Raw genomic sequence first — 18,744 nt, forward strand, 5'->3', positions numbered from 1 at the left:
TGACCAAAAAGTAACGCGAATTTTTTTTAAAAAAAGAGCGCCTAAATAATAGCCGATGAGAGGCTGACGGCAGTTATTAAAAAGTCATACACGATTATACTGATTGCTGGAGAGCAACTAAATAATCGTAACCGTCACAGCAACTCTCCGTTCGAGAGCAACTAAACAATCATACCCGGCATATTGTCAAAAAATAGTCGCCATTGATTCATAACCTCGGTTGACACTGAAAGTTAGAAATATTTTACTTATCACTTTTAATTGCTCTCAAACGACCGACGAGCGGTTGGCTTTGTCAGTAGCTAGTCAGGCTAGCTTTAGCTTAATTGGAGGGGCGGGAGGTGAGCGCAGCGGGAGGTGCACCGAGCAACAGATGGGGGAGGAGGTGGGCCAACAGTGATAGGGGGTCTTTGGCTGCACGGGGACCTTACGGCTTGAACAATGTGCAGGGGTTGAGATTGGGGGGGGGGGGGGGGGGGTTGGGTTAATTGAGGGACGTTGTGGGTGTTCGTCAACCTCTAAGAACCACCCTTCACCCTATACGTAAATGTGTCCAAAACAGTTTCTGTGAATCGCATACTTGGAGACAAGTGAGCTGAAAAGCTCCAAGAACTTTCAATGTTTACTGGGCACTACCTGTTTATCCCAATCTCGGTGACAAAAAAATCAAACGGGTCAGACGAAAAATCGCATAAAAAGACAGACAGCAGTTAATTAATTGCTAAACTTGGTTTGAGAGCAATTAGGAACAATTTTAAAAGCGCTTTGATTTGATTGGATCGGAGCTAGATACAGTGCTGTTTCGGTTAACACAAACGTATATTAAAATCACTCCTCCTCAGTTTTCGCGAAAAGTAAGCTAAATGGCTGACAGAGCTCTAATAATACCGAACAGGTTTTCAAAATGCAATGGTGAAAAAGTGGTTCACATTTTGCACTCCTCAGTTTTGGCGAAACGCTTACGAAGAGACTAGCTGAGCTCCAACATTACTGATCAGGTTTTCCAAATCAGATACTCAAATTTTTGGGCTGTGAGAAGAGGTAAGGTGGGAGAGCCGGGGGTTGGTTGCAAGGGAACCGTTAAACTCCAAAAACTTCTAAAAATGACTTTTCCATTTAATTAACATAACCGACTAAACGTCGGAAGAATTGCTCTCGAACGACTAGTGGGAGCTCTAATCAATTGCAGCCTGCTTCAGTCGGTGAGAGGGAGGGGGAGCCTAAATGGGACCCAGAAGTTCAAGAGTGGGCTTCAAATAACCACATTAGAGGTAAACATATACCAGTATTAACATTTAAAGTGAAATGGCGGCAGTTTCGGCGCAATTTTCATTTGACTTTTAAAATTAAATTTCCGCCAATTCAGTCCAGCTGCTTGTAATTGTGATTGAGAGAGAATTTTAGATTACGCAAAACACAAAAAAGTCAAGGGCGTAAAAGTCACTCGAAAAGTCAAAACGGTCAAGCGAAAATTTTGCATAGACACACGTTTACAAAATAGGCTTCTCTACAAGAGCAATTAATAACAATGATTGCTAGCTAATGTGCGAAAACGAAATAAACAAGGCCACCAAATTGACGCAATTGAAACAGTAAAAGAAGAGAGAAATTAACGGAAATCGATTCTATGAATCAAAAAATGCTCTAATTTTTTGTGGAGTTTCAGTTAGTTTCTAAAATCATAAATTCAGCTTCTAAAATAAAAGCTATAAAGATTAATAAACTCAACTAGCAATCGCTTTAATGAAATTTGACAACCTAACGCACAATGACTTAACTACCGGGCTTTATCGGTTTATCCCATTTATTTTGATTTTGCTCTTTGATACAGGCCATATTCACTACATTGCGTAATAGAATTTCAAATCCATTCTGTTGAAACAATGAACGTGGTAATTCGCGAGTTAAATGTGAGAATCGTGACTTTTTAACATACAGAAAACGTGATCAAAAGCTAAAGGAAATTAAAAAACATAGCAGGACAAACCCTGACACAATTTAAAGGACTGTCATTGACTTCACAAAATGGACAAACCCTAGAATGGACAATAACTGGATTGCGAAAGAAAGTGAAAAACGTCCGACTTAGAAAAGCAAACTTGAAAAAAACTCAGGTGAGGACTCAAAAAAATCCGATCAAAAAGTTCAACAAATTATCGAAATCCAAAATGTGGCCAAAAAATCACAATCGAGAAAAGCAATTTTCCGTTTTCTCACTCCACTTTCAAATTGGAAAAAAACTTTACGCAACAAAGTCACTTGCTTTTTCACTGCACTTCCTGTTTCGGAGTGACCAAAGTCATTTCTCCAGTTTGACTTCAAAATCATTAAAATATGTGAGCATATAATCAAAAAAGCAGCCGGAAGAATTCCGAAAACGACTCGAAGTTGACTTCGCCGGAAAACGAGCTTTTAAAAAAGCTAGTATCTGCTGGCAGAACACCTCAGGTCATACAAAATAACAATATTAATTCAGATTATAGCTGAGATTCTCAGAGAACAGCCGCGATAGCTTCGGAGAGCTACAGTCTCAAAAAAACGAAACAAAAATAGACCAAGAAAATTTCTGCTTTTCATTGAATGCCGAGAAGCTCTATTTTGATCAAGAATCTGGATCACTAACGGCTGCTTCTATTAACTGCCTTTAGATAACCTTCAATTAGTGACAAGCACTTGAACTTATCTCCTTGCAGTCAATTTGAGTGAGGAATCAACTTTTGAGTTGAGTAAGTCACGTGTGACCAAAAACTCAAACATATGATAAAACTCGCTCCACTAAGTGATTCTGTGTTCATATTGCTGTTTTTCGCCTAATGTCGACTTTTTGTTTGTCCAAAATTTTTGCCTAATTTCCACCTTTAAATGTTCACCTAATCGATTTTTCGCCTAACATCCTACGCCCCTAAGAAACAATACATGACAATGCCGCACTTTTTTGTTCGCTTAGGGAAATTTTTTTCATACCGCAATTTAGCGCTCTCGAAAACGGCACTATGAACAGAAAACCATTCTCTTTTCGCTCCACTCTTCAATTTTGTTCAACACCTAAGAAATTTTTTCACGCGTTTCATTGTCAGCTTCAAAATTCACTCCAATAAAAAAATTGAAAAAGATACTTCTCCAATACTCTTCGAGTCGTAAAAGGAGAGCGCCCCAAAACTATTTAAATTCTTTGAAGTGGAAAGAAGGAGAGCACCTAAATAATAGTAGTCGAGAAGCTGACGGCGGCTATTAATCAGTACATGTTATTGCCCAACCTTCAAAAACAGAAGTCAAAAAGAATCGCGTCGTAAAAAAATCAACACAATGTTCTAGAAGAAAAGCTCAAAATTGTCAAGCGAAAAATTTGCATAAAAAGACACACACGTTTACAATAGTTGCTATGAACTTCGTTCAAGATCAATTAAAAAAACCAACACAGTACAAATAATTGCCACAAACTTTGTTCAAGAGCAATTAATAATCAACAATTAATGTGCATATCATTAAATTTAGGCAACTGACTCAACGTCATCCCGTGCAATGTCCACCACATCCCACGATACGTATTTCATGTTAGACAACTTGAGCTTGCCGCAGCTTATCACAACAGTGTTGCCCCCAGTCGCATTCTGAATCTGTATGGGAGACACAGACCCCGGTACCACCGATAAAGCGGAGGAAGATGATGGGCTATTAGCACCAGATTGGGCATGAACAAATGAGGAGAGAGCACGCTTAATGATTACACTCGGAACCGAACCTGAAATCCAAATGCCTTCAACCATTAAAGCTTTTTATGAACTGTTTCCTTCTCCACTCCCCTGAGTTCACAAAAGGCAATAATTTGTTCACGCAGAATAATTTGTTCATAATTATCTTCAGGCGGTGGGTGCATGGAGGGAGGGGATGGGGTGGTTAGGTGAAGGATACAGTTGTGCCTTTTGTATTAAAAGTGATTGTCATTCAGCTTACAACGCTCCTCAATACTCCTCTCAAAAATGAATAGTTGTCTTCAATTGACGTCAAGGTTCGGTTCCGAAAAAGGAAGGAAAAGTTTTGGGTGAGTAGGTTATGACAGAGGGTTTTAGTATAGAATGTAGTTTCATTAAGGTGGACAAAAAATGCGAACACACAATTACCTACCCTATATGGAAGGCGCAGTAGTGGTAATTGTAGAACTTGCTTTTGAGCGATTTCATGTCGAAATTGAACTGCCCCTCTCCTGAAAACAGGCCTTGCAAATAGAACCAATCGAAAAGTAATTCGAGAAAGTCATCTAACGGGGACAGTTGCATATGCGACAATAAGACGCCTCGTTTTGGGTACTTTTTATCTGCCACTGACAAACAGTCGCTCATTCATGTTCACTTTGAATTTGCGTCGAGTAAACTGAATGACAATCAGGTTAAGCTCATAATTACGTACATGAGAGAACAAGGTTCTCGAAATCTAAACCTCTAAAAAATACATCCCAATATATTTGAGTTAGCAGATTAACTTCACTTTATTCGATAGGAAAGTCAAAACAGGCGCTTCTAATTTAAAAATGGACCAGTACCGGATTTTAAACACCATCTCTTACTTGCAAGCCTTGTTTGATAGACCATGATTCCAGCTGGTCTTGAGCATTCGAACTTGGATATTTCCAATTGTTAGAAGGCTGAGAGAGAGAACAACCTAATGTAAATTGAGCATAAGAGAAACTTGACAAGCGGCTCTACTTGTTCAACGTACACTTGGCTAGAGAACTGAAGCCTTGAGGAACGAAAAAGAAGGAGAGAACGGGTTACGAGAGATTCCAAAGTTCAAAGGCTTAAGGCCACTTGGGGTAATGGTTAGCACACTAAGGTTGCAAGTAAGAGATGCTGGTTCGAATCCAATTCCGGCCCATTTTCACACTCTTTGCCCCCGCTTCGACCCCCTAACACCAATAACATCTGATCTCGTTCTTTCTTATTCCTCAAGGCTTCACTTCTTTAGTTAAGTATGATGAGCGACTGGAGCTCTTTATGCACACGTTATTACATTTTTGCTCTTCTAATCTTCTTGTAGTACGTGCCCATACCGATTCTTCAATATTCATGCATGACCTCTCCAATGCCAAAATGGTAAAAAATGATAGTGTGATAATCTTAAATTCTTTACATACCTTTGGGCGTAGTGAAAGCCTCAATGAAAGTGGCCAGGGTAGTTCTGAGTGCTCCGCACTGGAACACGAGATAGCGTGCTATTGATGGGACTGTGAAGATCTGGACTGTCATGGATGACACCGAGAAGTTGTGATGATGCTCATCATTCGCGTAGTCCTCAATTATTTGACTATAGTGCTGCAAAATAAACTAATTATTTTACCATTTAACCTCAATCATTGTGAATCATTATTAATTGCTATGTAAAAAAAAAAACAAAAAATGAGTCCCAGAAAATTTGCGCTTGTTTGTAGACCATGAAACAGACTCATGGATAGCTACAATTCAACATGTAAATTGCCTTGAACAAATTATAAATCGCTGTTCCGAGTAAAATCAGTTCTGCCTATTGTAGTGAGTCTTTTTGTTCCGATCCCAATATTGGGGGTGGGGTTGGGTGGGGGGTGGGACTTTACCTAAGCGGAACTCTTTGTTCAGAGATCTGTACTCGATCGACATATATAAACGTGGTTCCAAATCCAAAATGGTGAAATCGATCAGTACAATTGGTAAAAAATTTTGCTTATAAAAGGGTTATCGAACTTTCACCCTTTCGCACACAATTTATCTAAATTTTCATTTCTTCGCGCAGAAAAAACAATCATCAAAAGCTGCTACGCGATAACCTCTCATCGATGGTCTCAAAAACCGAACAGAACCAAATTGCAATGGGACGCTGTTGTTCTCAAAATCTCTCACACTTTTTTCACTTTCTAATTGTTCCGACCCCACTTGTGGGGGGAGGAACTATATACTCAAATGGGTTTTTTTTGTTCAGACAATTTAGGCCGATCGATATATTCATCGTAGAGAAATGTGAGTGGTATCATTATAAGCTCGTCCAGCGTAGAATTCGAAACTATAAGATTTTTTTGAATTTCGTCTTTTTCGAGGAGTTATTGAGGTTTTGATAAGTTTTGTGTGAACTCGAGATATTTGGTATGATTTTGATCATTAAGGTCTTTTTTATTAGGAAATATTAATTCAAAATTACATTTCACGCAAAAAAGCGAATCAATTTTGAGTTCCTAATAGACAAAAGGCGATAAAAAACTAGTTCTTGGCTCATAGGGAAGTTTCCTATTAAAAAAATCAATTTCTATTTCAGAGCTCTTTTTTAGAGAACTTTTCATATTTCTTTGTTTTCTTAAGTCCCCTAGAGACTTCTTACTTGTCATATCGAAGTTCCGTTAACGACAAACCTGATTTACAGTCTGATCTAGCCCAACGAACAAAAGAAATTCGTTTTCAAGGAATCGCTCGTGTTTTTCTTTGGCTTCGGCTCTGAGTTTCCTTAATTTCAACCGAAATTTTGATTCTCTTCTTGAGGCTTCACTAAGTTTTTGGAGTCCAATGGCAAAGACTCATTGACTCAAGGTGCAAAAGGTTACTTGATGAGCATTTAGAGAATCTAAATAGAACTTTGAGTGGACAGCTAATGGCTGTTAAGACTTCAAAAATGGTTTTTGGAGAAATCTTTATAATCTTTTTAACATTAATCGATCATTATTTAAATTTCATGAGTTGTAGTCAATCACAGTAATGACAGGACCCACTTTCTTGCTACTTCAACCAATATTAATCTGGTTAGCGCTTTCATCTTCTAATTATTTGTTATATCGCTTCAATGCCACAAGATTTCAAATTAAAAAAAAAGATTGGATATTTTTGTATTATTGGTTTCTCTTGAAATCTTATCACATTTTCCTGAAATTGATATCTCCAATTGGCTTAGAGAAGACGTTCAATGGATCATGGATAAAGTTTTCAGAGAAATGCTTATGTTTTTAATGGCTTCGACGCTTTCTTCGCGCACTTTTCTACGGAATTTTTGGTTTTGCCTGTATTTGTTGTTGTTTCTATAGTCCTAAGACTTATCGTGATGTCTTATTGATTACCCTTGCATGAGAAATATCCTTGTCCTCCAATCTAGGGATAACTGAGCGTATTTATTGACTTCCGTTGAAAGCTATGGATTCTAATGGCTGTTGAGACTTTTGGGAATTTTTTTAAACCTTAATCGATCTTAATCTTATTTTCGTGAACTGTAAGTCGGTCTCAGTAATGACCGGACCCCCTTCCTTTCTGCATCAGCAAAAACTAATCTAGTTAAGGTTTTTATTCTGTAACTATTGGTGTTATGACATCGATGCACGGGTTTTCATAAATTTAGTTTAAATTTTTGGATATTTTTTTCGTAATTATGGCACCTTTTGGCATCTAAACACATTATCTCAATATTGATTGCATTGGCTAATAGAAAAAGTTCGATGGATCAAACACACAGTTTTCAGAGCAAAGATCTGTTTTAAATGGCTTCGACACTTTCTTCTCGTGATTTTCTACCAAAATTTTGGATTTTGCTGTCTTTGTCTTTGTTTTCATAGTCAATGACTTATTGTAATGACTTTTCGACAACTTACGAATGACAAACATCCTTGCCGTCTCGTCGAGAAATAATTAAGCGTATTTTTTAGCTTCCATTGACAGCTATTGAATTTAATGGCGTTGATACTATGGTTTTCTCAAAACTTTTGTGATTTTAATGTATTTGTTCATGTTTGTTGATTTATTGGAGACAAGATGTTAAACAGAAGAATCCAATTTGTAAAATTAAAGGAAAGTAGAAGGCTTTTTACAGAAAAATTCATTTTTTAATGGCTTCGACACCTTTCTCGCTCACTTTTTTTTTGAATTTGCTGTTTTTGCTTGTTTCTTTTATGCTTTATGTAGCCGTAAAATGCTGACCGGTCTCATAAGCTTATATTTGATGTATGAATGAAAGATTTTTCCCAAAGCAGTCAATTGATACCGAATAGTCCTAAAATTTATTATATTTTTAAAATTTAGATTTTTCAATTTTTTCAGCTTTTGTTGTTCTTTTCGTAACTTGATCTCATCATTGAGGGGTCCCATACAATTCTGTGCATTTTAAAAATTAACATGTTTACTGATATTACGACGTAACTGATCTTTTGTTTGTAGGACACTATGCGTTTTCATAAAAGGTTATGTGAGTGGTGTATTTGTTTCTTTTTCTCTTCCTTTAGCACAATCGCGTAATAACAGATCCCAATGATTTTCAAATGTGGCCCAATTGAACTTATTTATTCATTCAGAACAATTTTAGCTGAATTGGTTCAACTAGAAATTGCAAATAAATATATTATTCAGATAATAGCTAATGATTTTAATGGCTTCACTAATTTGTGTTTTCGCAAGGTTTGTAATTTAATGTTCGTAATTTTCTTGAGTTTTTCTTCATCTTTAGTCCGTTCCTATGGCTTAGTCTACACAAAGACAGATCCTATCGGTTTCATTATGACTTTTGAGTAAATTTATCAAGACTTATTTTGTTAAAAGCTAATGATTTTTAAGACTTGATATTACTTGGTTTGAAAAATTTTGGTTTATTTTTGAATTTTGCCTCATTATTTCTTCTTTTCGCCGACTTGTTACCGAGTATCATTAAGGAAAAATCCCATCTGATGTGTAGTTAGGAAGAAGTAAATTTGTGTAGTTAGGGTTTTGTCTGATTGTAATTTGACGTTGTTACTAGGTGCTTTATAATTTAGATACGAGTTTTTGCTGTGATTTTTTTTGAATACTCTTTTTTCTCGATTGTTTTTTCTCGTACTCTTTTTAACAGCAGATCTCGTTGTAATGGGGCATGGCATTATCTAATTAAATTATTAGTTTGGTTGTGTAACGATCTTTTCAAACTCAAGCATCTAATTTTTATTATCTCTTTGTCAAAAATGTAAGTCAAAAGACAGTTAAGTCAAAAATGTAGATGAGCGCGGGTCGGAACATCATGTGCAAACGCACATTAACGAGTCTCCTTGTTTTTATTTCAATGAGAGGACCGGCAAAGTTGTGACTTTAATCACACCGAGGTTGCAAATACAGCGGAAAAGAAAGGTTTCAATGCGCTAATTTTGTCTTATATTGCTACAGTGGAGCAGTACAACAGTTTTAAAAAATTTAACAATTTTTGTCTTTGTAATCTGATTCCTTCACGAATGTTATAAGATAATACTTGAGTCCCGATGGAGCATAGTTTTAATTATTTGAATTCGTTGATGCTTAGCTTATGAGCTAATGGTTTTTCTAATTTTGACATATCAGTGAGTTTATAGAATTCACCGCATTTTAAGATCTTCGTTATCGAATCATTGAATGCCAGTAATACACGTCTGGCATGCCTTCTAATGAGACACAGTTTACCGTCTACTAAGATTTCAGTATTGCGTCAATGGTTTTAAACCACGGCAATTGGTAATAAAAAAATAGTGTTAGCGTTAGCTTTTTTCGCGACTTTATCACAAAAGTGACAGGCTGTGGTGCTTTCTAGTGGGGCCAAAGTCATTCTCTCCACATTTTTATTCAACTAATGGTTTTTATAACCTCAACACCAGTTAAGGGTATAAGTCAAACAGTAGTTTGCAAGCTTTTTCTTTTTGATGGAACTTTGTCCTCTGCGGAAATATTTACAGCTACTAAGTGTGTTACACTGAGGTATACTTCAAATTCGAAAAAAATAGTATGTATCGAACAGTTTCAATGACCCCGAGTCCCTTTTTTTATACAACAGAGTTTTTGTGTTTTGCCCGTTCCTCGTGCTTTATCAGTTAAATTGTTTTTAAGTTTTTAAGTTTTAAGTTGCCTTTTTAAGTTTTTTAAGTTGCCTTTTGATTGGTTTAAAGCTCAACTATGCATTACTAGAGCAAACGTATTGCCCGTTGGAAGTATTTGTACAGAAAGGAACAGAAAAACAGCAAAAACAGAAATCAAATTGCCGCACGTAAAAATGCACCGAAAAATGTTGAAACACCATTTTTCACTTCACTTTAAAAAACACGCCTTAAAAACAATCAGTTTCGCTCCGTCACTACTCCAGTGGGGTGACTCCAATTTGATTTCCCATTGAGAAGAAAACGTCAAAAGAAGTGTGAACATATTTTGAAAAAAAAACATAGCCGGAAGAACTACGGAAATGACTCGAAGTATAAAATAAACTATCCTCTCAGAGTCAATGCACCTGCTAGATAATTGTACTAAATAATTTGAACAATTTGAATTACGGGAAAAATATCAAGAGAATATTACTGAAAAAAAGTGATATAATATCTGAAAAACATTACTTTAAACATAACTGACTAAACGTCGCAAGAATTGCAACCTGCTTCAGTCGGGCGGAGGGGGGCCTAAATAGGCCTAAGAAGTTCAATAGGGGGTTACAAATAACCACATTAGAGGTTTAGGTTTACATATACCACTATTAAAAAATTAAGTAAAAATGACAGCAGTTTCGGCGCACTTTTCAATTGACTTTTAGTATTAAATTGCCGCCAATTGAACTCGAAATTGTGATTGAGAGAATTTTAGATCACGCGAAACGCAAAAAGTCAAGGGCGTAAAAGTCACTCGAAAAGTAAAAACCGTCAAGCAGAAATTTTGCAAAAAAAAGACACACACGTTCACAATAATTGCCATGAACTTCGTTCAAGAGCAATTAAAAATAACTGACAAAAAATGCTACTGCAAACAAACCTGGGTCATTGTAAAAGAACAAGTGACCATGTAATACATGTAGTTTGAATCAAAATGATACTTATTGACAAATCATCTAATTAAACCCGTTCACAAAAGGAAAACAGGAAAGCGGAAGATGATGGAGAAAATCAACAATATATAATTTAATAAAATTCTCTAAAAAACGCAAAAATGCAATTTGCCTAACATCATTTCGAGAAAAAGCTTATCTCATCTTATCCTAGATAAGTCACCCACCATTACTTAGAGAAATATTGAACAATTAGAAAACTCCAAAAAAAACTGAAAATAGAAATTTGTACAATTTATTTTAAATTAAATATGGAATGGATCTTAAATCTTGATCTAAAAATTGATCAAGAAAAAGAACAGCGAAAAGCTCCAATTAACTCAAATTTCGTTAACAAAAACAAAATCAACAATATATAATTTAATAAGATTCTCCAAAAAACGCTAAAATGCATTTTGCCTAACATCATTTCGAGAAAAAGCTTATCTCATCTTATCCTAGATAAGTCACCCACCCTTACAAAACTCCAAAAAAACTGAAAATAAAAATTTGTACAATTTATTTTAAGTCAAATATGGAATGCATCTTAAAATCTTGATCTAAAAATTGTTAAAGAAAAAGAACAGCGAAAAGCTCCAGTTAACTCAAAATTCGTTAACAAAAACAATTCAAAAATAAAATCACTGAAAATGAAAGACAGCCAACACTACTAGAACATAAATTCAACAACAAAACTCCCCAAATGAGATTTGAAAATGAACAAGAACACAAAACTGCTATAACAAGCTTAAAACAAGGCAAAAAGGGGAGAAGCAAGTGAGAGGAATTCTAGCTAAAATTCGAATGGTCGAAAACGCTTCTATTACGCTCAAACGCACTATTACTAGTTTAGATTAAACAGCTGGCAGATTGCCAGAAAATAGCCGCAATAGATTCTTAGATCGGCAGTATAAAAAAACAGTAAAAAAAGACACACCAAAAACATCAGTCTTTTAATTGAAGGCTGATCAGTTACATTTTAATTAAAAATTTGTTTCAGTTATTGCTGCCTTTATTAGTTTATCTCAAATAACCTTCATTTAGAGTGACACACACCCATTTGACCTTATCTCTTTGAATTAAAGTAAATAAAAGTCAATTTCAAAGTGAGGAAGTCATTTTTGAGAGTGAGGCAAGTCAAGTGTGACCAAAAAATTAATCACGCGCATGAACAAAAAAACTCGCTCCACTAAGAGCAAAAAATGACGTCAAACATGCAATTCAGTTGAAGTTGCATGAACGAAAGATCAAAAAGTGGCTGTGACGTCAGATGGTCGTAACAAAAATCATGAAGACGAAATAAAAAAAACAAGAGAGGGCCAATAATAGCCCCAGCTATCGCTGAGAGGCTATTAAGAAAAAGCTTATCTCATCTTATCATAGATAGGTCACCCACCATTACTTAGAGAAATATTGAACAATAAGAAAACTCCAAAAAAACTGAAAGTAGAAATTTGTACAATTTTAGTTGAAGTCAAATATGGAATGGATCTTGAAATCTTGATCTAAAAATTGATCACGAAAAAGAACAGCAAAAAACTCCAATTAACTCAAATTTCGTTAACAAAAACAAAATCAACAATATATAATTTAATAAAATTCTCTAAAAAAGCATTTTGCCTAACATTATTTCGAGAAAAAGCTTATCTCATCTTATCCTAGATAAGTCACCCACCCTTGCAAAACTCCAAAAAAACTGAAAATAGAAATTTGTACAATTTATTTTAAGTCAAATATGGAATGCATCTTAAAATCTTGATCTAAAAATTGTTAAAGAAAAAGAACAGCGAAAAGCTCCAGTTAACTCAAAATTCGTTAACAAAATCAATTCAAAAATAAAATCACTGAAAATGAAAGACAGCCAACACTACTAGAACATAATTTCAACAACAAAACTCCCCAAATGAGATTTGAAAATGAACAAGAACACAAAACTGCTATAACAAGCTTAAAACAAGGCAAAAAGGGGAGAAGCAAGTGAGAGGAATTCTAGCTAAAATTCGAATGGTCGAAAACGCTTCTATTACGCTCAAACACACTATTACTAGTTTAGATTAAACAGCTGGCAGATTGCCAGAAAATAGCCGCAATAGATTCTTAGATCGGCAGTATAAAAAAACAGTAAAAAAAGACAGACCAAAAACATCAGTCTTTTAATTGAAGGCTGATCAGTTACATTTTAATTAAAAATTTGTTTCAGTTATTGCTGCCTTTATTAGTTTATCTCAAATAACCTTCATTTAGAGTGACACACACCCATTTGACATTATCTCTTTGAATTAAAGTAAATAAAAGTCAATTTCAAAGTGAGCAAGTCATTTTTGAGAGTGAGGCAAGTCAAGTGTGACCAAAAAATTAATCACGCGCATGAACAAAAAAACTCGCTCCACTAAGAGCAAAAAATGACGTCAAACATGCAATTCAGTTGAAGTTGCATGAACGAAAGATCAAAAAGTGGCTGTGACGTCAGATGGTCGTAACAAAAATCATGAAGACGAAATAAAAAAAACAAGAGAGGGCCAATAATAGCCCCAGCTATCGCTGAGAGGCTATTAAGAAAAAGCTTATCTCATCTTATCATAGATAGGTCACCCACCATTACTTAGAGAAATATTGAACAATAAGAAAACTCCAAAAAACTGAAAGTAGAAATTTGTACAATTTTAGTTGAAGTCAAATATGGAATGGATCTTGAAATCTTGATCTAAAAATTGATCACGAAAAAGAACAGCAAAAAACTCCAATTAACTCAAATTTCGTTAACAAAAACAAAATCAACAATATATAATTTAATAAAATTCTCTAAAAAACGCTAAAATGCATTTTGCCTAACATCATTTCGAGAAAAAGCTTATCTCATCTTATCCTAGATAAGTCACCCACCATTACTTAGAGAAAGATTGAACAAATAGAGAACTCCAAAAAACTGAATATAGAAATTTGTACAATTTATTTTAAGTCAGATATGGAATGGATCTTAAAATCTTGATCTAAAAATTGTTAAAGAAAAAGAACCGCGAAAAGCTCCAGTTAACTCAAATTTCGTTAACAAAAACAATTCAAAAAAATCACTGAAAATGAAAAACAGCCAACACTAATAGACATAATTTCAACAACAAAACTCAAATTTCAACCAGAAAACTCCTCAAATGAGATTTAAAAATGAACAAGAACACAAAACAGCTATAACAAGCTCAAAACACTGCAAAAAGGGGAGAAGCAAGGGAGAGGAACAATAGCTAAAATTCAGATAGTCGAAAACGCTTCTATTACGCTCAAACGCACTATTACTAGTTTAGATTAAACAGCTGGCAGATTGCCAGAAAAAAGCCGCTATAGATTCTTAGATCGGCAGTATAAAAAAAACAGTAAAAAAAGACAGAACAAAAAAATCAGTCTTTTCATTGAAGGCTGATCAGTTACATTTTGATTAAAAATCTGTTTCAGTTAGTGCTGCCTCTATTAGCTGATCTCAAATAACCTCCATTTAGAGTGACACACACCCATTTGACCTTATCTCTTTGAATTAAAGTAAATAAAAGTCAATTTCAAAGTGAGCAAGTCATTTTTGAGAGTGAGGCGAGTCAAGTGTGACCAAAAAATTAATCACGCGCATGAACAACAAACTCGCTCCACTAAGAGCAAAAAATGACGTCATACATGCAATTCAGTTGAAGTTGCATGAACGAATGAACAAAAAGTGACTGTGACGTCATATGGTCGTAACAAAAATCATGAAGACGAAATAAAAAACCAAGAGAGGGCCAATAATAGCCCAGCTATCGCTGTGCGGCTATTAAGAAAAAGCTTATCTCATCTTATCATAGATAAGTCACCCACCATTAATTAGAGAAATATTGAAAAATTAGAAAACTCCACAAAAACTGAAAGTAGAAATTTGTACAATTTTAGTTGAAGTCAAATATGGAATGGATCTTGAAATCTTGATCTAAAAATTGATCACGAAAAAGAACAGCAAAAAACTCCAATTAACTCAAATTTAGTTAACAAAAACAAAATCAACAACATATAATTTAATAAGATTCTCCAAAAAACGCTAAAATGCATTTTGCCTAACATCATTTCGAGAAAAAGCTTATCTCATCTTATCCTAGATAAGTCACCCACCATTACTTAGAGAAAGATTGAACAATTAGAGAACTCCAAAAAAACTGAATATAGAAATTTGTACAATTTATTTTAAGTCAAATATGGAATGGATCTTAAAATCTTGATCTAAAAATTGTTAAAGAAAAAGAACAGCGAAAAGCTCCAGTTAACTCAAATTTCGCTAACAAAAACAATTCAAAAAAAATATCACTGAAAATGAAAGACAACCAACACTACTAAAACATAATTTCAACAACAAAACTCAAATTTCAACCAGAAAGCTCCTCAAATGAGAGTAAAAAAATGAACAAGAACACAAAACTGCTATAACAAGCTTAAAATACGGCAAAAGGGGAGAAGCAAGGTAGAGGAACAATAGCTAAAATTCAGATAGTCGAAAACGCTTCTATTACGCTCAAACGCACTATTACTAGTTTAGATTAAACAGCTGGCAGATTGCCAGAAAAAAGCCGCTATAGATTCTCAGATCGGCAGTATAAAAGAAACAGTAAAAAAAGACAGAACAAAAAAATCAGTCTTTTCATTGAAGGCTGATCAGTTACATTTTGATTAAAAATCTGTTTCAGTTATTGCTGCCTCTATTAGTTGATCTCAAATAACCTCCATTTAGAGTGACACACACCCATTTGAACTTATCTCTTTGAATTAAAGTAAATAAAAGTCAATTTCAAACTGAGGAAGTCATTTTTGAGAGTGAGGTAAGTCAAGTGTGACCAAAACTTAATCACGCGCATGAAAAAAAACTCGCTCCACTAAGAGCAAAAAATGACGTCACACATGCAATTCAGTTGAAATTGCATGAACGCATGAACAAAAAGTGGCTGTGACGTCATATGGTCGTAACAAAAATCATGACGAAATAAAAAAACATAGCAGGACAAGTCCTGAAGTACAATTCAAAGAATTTTCATTGAATAAACAGAAAAAATAGACCTAGAATGGACTATGAGTGAATTGAGAAAACCATTTTAAAAAATCCGATCAAAAATAAGAAAAAAAACAATGTCAAAATGCCGCATGTGAACAAAAAAACCACTAGCGAGAAATGAAAATTTAATTCATACAAAAAACTTGGCCTAGAATGAGCTGTGAATGGATTGGGAAAACCATTTTAAAAAAAGATCCAAAAAATCGAAAAAACAGTAAAAATCAAAGTGAAATTGCCGCATGTGAACAAAAAAACCACTAGCGAGAAAGCGAATTTTTGTTCAAAAACCGCTTTCTCACTCTACTTTAAATTTAGAGCGACAAAATTTCACGCCGCAAAACCACTCGCTTTTTCGCTCCATTTCCTGTTTCGGCGTAACCAAAATCACTACTCCAATTTGACTTCAAAAATCATGAAAATGTGTGAAAAGATCTTAAAAAGAAACATAGCCGGAAGAAATTCCGGAAACGACTCGAAGTGGGAATCCAATTAAACGCAATCCAACTACTCATCAAACAAAACGTGCCTTCACTAATTTATGATTATCTTGAACCAAAACCACGAAACAAAGAAAAGACAATAAAATCAAATCTGTCAAAATATGATAAAAAATCTGATCAAATTTTGTTATAAATTGAGATCACGAAAAAACTTTCTCTGCCAAAAAAACTTCATCAAAACAACTAGTAATTACTAAAATCACTTATGTGAATTTTGACAAAACACATTAAGCTAAACCATAAGAAAGCGACTTTAAGAAAACTACTTTAAGAAAGCTCTTAAAAACAACTTTCACTGAAAAAACTGGAAAAAGTTATCAAATTTTTTAAAATTTCAAAAGCATATAAATCCAAAGGAAAATGCCCATCAGCCAATAGGTTATCTAGATGCTCGCAAAACAATAGGCAAGTCATAATAGGCCAAGAAACTTAAACGAAAAACTAGGCCAGAAAAAAAACGAAAAACAGCAAAAAAGTTTAGAAAAATAGTTCCAATTTTCGCCATTTTTTTGTCATATTTCTCAACAAAAAAATGATTCTTATCCACAAAACTGTAACCAATTGTTATCATAATATTGCTCAAGTAGAAGGGGTTTCTTCAATACCCATTTGAGCCAGTAAAACAAAATCTTCAAAAAAACGCTAAAATTGGCCCGAAAATCAGCAAAATACATTAAAAATCTCCGAATTATCAAAAAATTCATATGATTTTCCAGAAACCTTCAAACCACTACCGAAACCAGCCTAAAATTAAAACAAAATCATAACCAAACCTCTTAACGAAAATAAATGAAAAAAAAACTGCTTTAAAATGCCGCACGTGAACAAAAAAATTTCGCTCGCTTAGAGAAATTTTTTTACACATCAATTTCTCGTCTCTCAAAAACAGCGGTATGAACAAAAACCACTCTCTTTTCTCTCCGCTCTTCACTTTTGTTCAGCACCAAAATCACTCCAAATTTTTTCACGCGTTTCAAAAATCACTCCAATAAAGTTGATTAAAAAAATGACTTCTCCAATACTCCTCTTCGAGTCGTTAAAAGACAGCGCCCCAATACAATTCTTTGAATTGTAAAAAACCAAGAGAAGGCCAATAATAGCCCCAGCTATCGCTGTGCAGCTATTAATAATAGAAATTCCTTTGACTGAAACAATGTTAGTTAAAATTAAAAAACTGCTCTGAAAAAGGCGCACAAGATCGAAAAAATTTGCTCGCTTTGCTACAATTCTTCTTGCGCCTACTCTTCTCGCTCTCTCTCAAAAAAGCGACAGAAACCTACTCATTCTTCTTTCCTCTGCTCTTTAGGTTTCTTTAACAATTTGACCTAAACACTGTTTTCACGCATTTCACTTCCTGTTTCAAATACGGCGAAAGAAAACCATGAACTGTCTTCGATTTGTGAAAGCCAAATAAGTGCTTGATAAACATGAGGCCGCCAAATATTTACTTGATAATCCTCTTTGGTCAGAAAACAACCGAATACCCAACTATTCATCGACCGGGTAAAAATTTGATTTATTTGAGTTCCACTGACTTGAATAACTTATTGTTGCGTGCTTCAGTCAGGATTACCAAAATTGTCATAAAGTAGGCATCCATACCTTCATGAAATATATTGCAAATTGTCGCTTGTGGTCGTAGTCAATCAAGAACGTCTTGATCAAGAGTCCATGCCAGTCAGATCGAACACCTGTAACAATATTCCGCTCGAAAATAATGGCAACATCAAAAATAACAAACATAGCCGGCAGATTGTCGGGCAAGAGCCGCTAAACAGACAGTTTAGGCCCTCTAGTTAAAGACTAAAGACAAAAGTACAATTTCAAATGGGAGATCCAGATTTCAAATTACGACCTTATTTTCACGGAACATAGCCTTACAATTATAAATCTTGGATTACCTCTATTCAATTTCAATTAGACTTCAATTCTTAATTTAGATTTTAAAAGTGAATACAGAAGTCATTCTATCGAGTGAGGTTCGTCAGGTAAGCTCAACTATAAAAAACTTAATCACACGGCTGACAAACACCAAACATACCCGGCAGATTGCCGGAAAATAGCCGCCGTTGATTCCAATAAGCATGATTGGGATTGAAATAACAGAAGATATTGAAAAAAAAAAGATTTTTGTACAAAAACATTTTTTAAGTCCGATTTATTTTGATGGCATTTCGTAGTTGAAGATAACGTACTTCTGTTTCTTAGAGAGAGGCTACAGGGGCTACTATCAATACCAATAGGCATTAGAGGTGGTAACTAAGACTTATAGTAACGACGTTCAAATAGCGGGCATCTAAAATTGGGCTTTATGGGTTTATCCCGTTTCTACTTCTGACTTCAATTCTTTATACTGACTCTGTTCATTTTGAATTGCTTTGCTGAGCAACTGATGTTCAAAATCACTTT

General features: G+C 34.8%; 1 protein-coding gene across 3 annotated transcripts in view; it reads right to left on the reverse strand.

Moving 5' to 3' along the window:
* LOC142334775 (E3 ubiquitin-protein ligase UBR2-like) overlaps nt 1-18,744 on the reverse strand; it is a 122,301-nt gene that overhangs the window by 79,766 nt on the left and 23,791 nt on the right. For 2 of the 3 annotated variants that reach the window (XM_075383062.1, XM_075383065.1), the window contains exons 6-8: nt 17,938-18,026; nt 5,132-5,309; nt 3,505-3,742 (exon numbers count right to left, since the gene is read on the reverse strand). In XM_075383062.1, coding sequence (XP_075239177.1) covers nt 3,505-3,742; nt 5,132-5,309; nt 17,938-18,026 — 505 coding nt within the window. Of the gene's footprint in view, nt 1-3,504; nt 3,743-4,125; nt 4,205-5,131; nt 5,310-17,937; nt 18,027-18,744 lie in introns of all 3 variants that reach the window. The other variant, XM_075383064.1, reaches the window with a different exon arrangement.

The sequence above is a fragment of the Convolutriloba macropyga genome, chromosome 2 (genome assembly GCF_964194025.1).
Source record: "Convolutriloba macropyga chromosome 2, txConMacr16.3, whole genome shotgun sequence".
Taxonomy (NCBI): Eukaryota; Metazoa; Xenacoelomorpha; order Acoela; family Convolutidae; genus Convolutriloba; species Convolutriloba macropyga.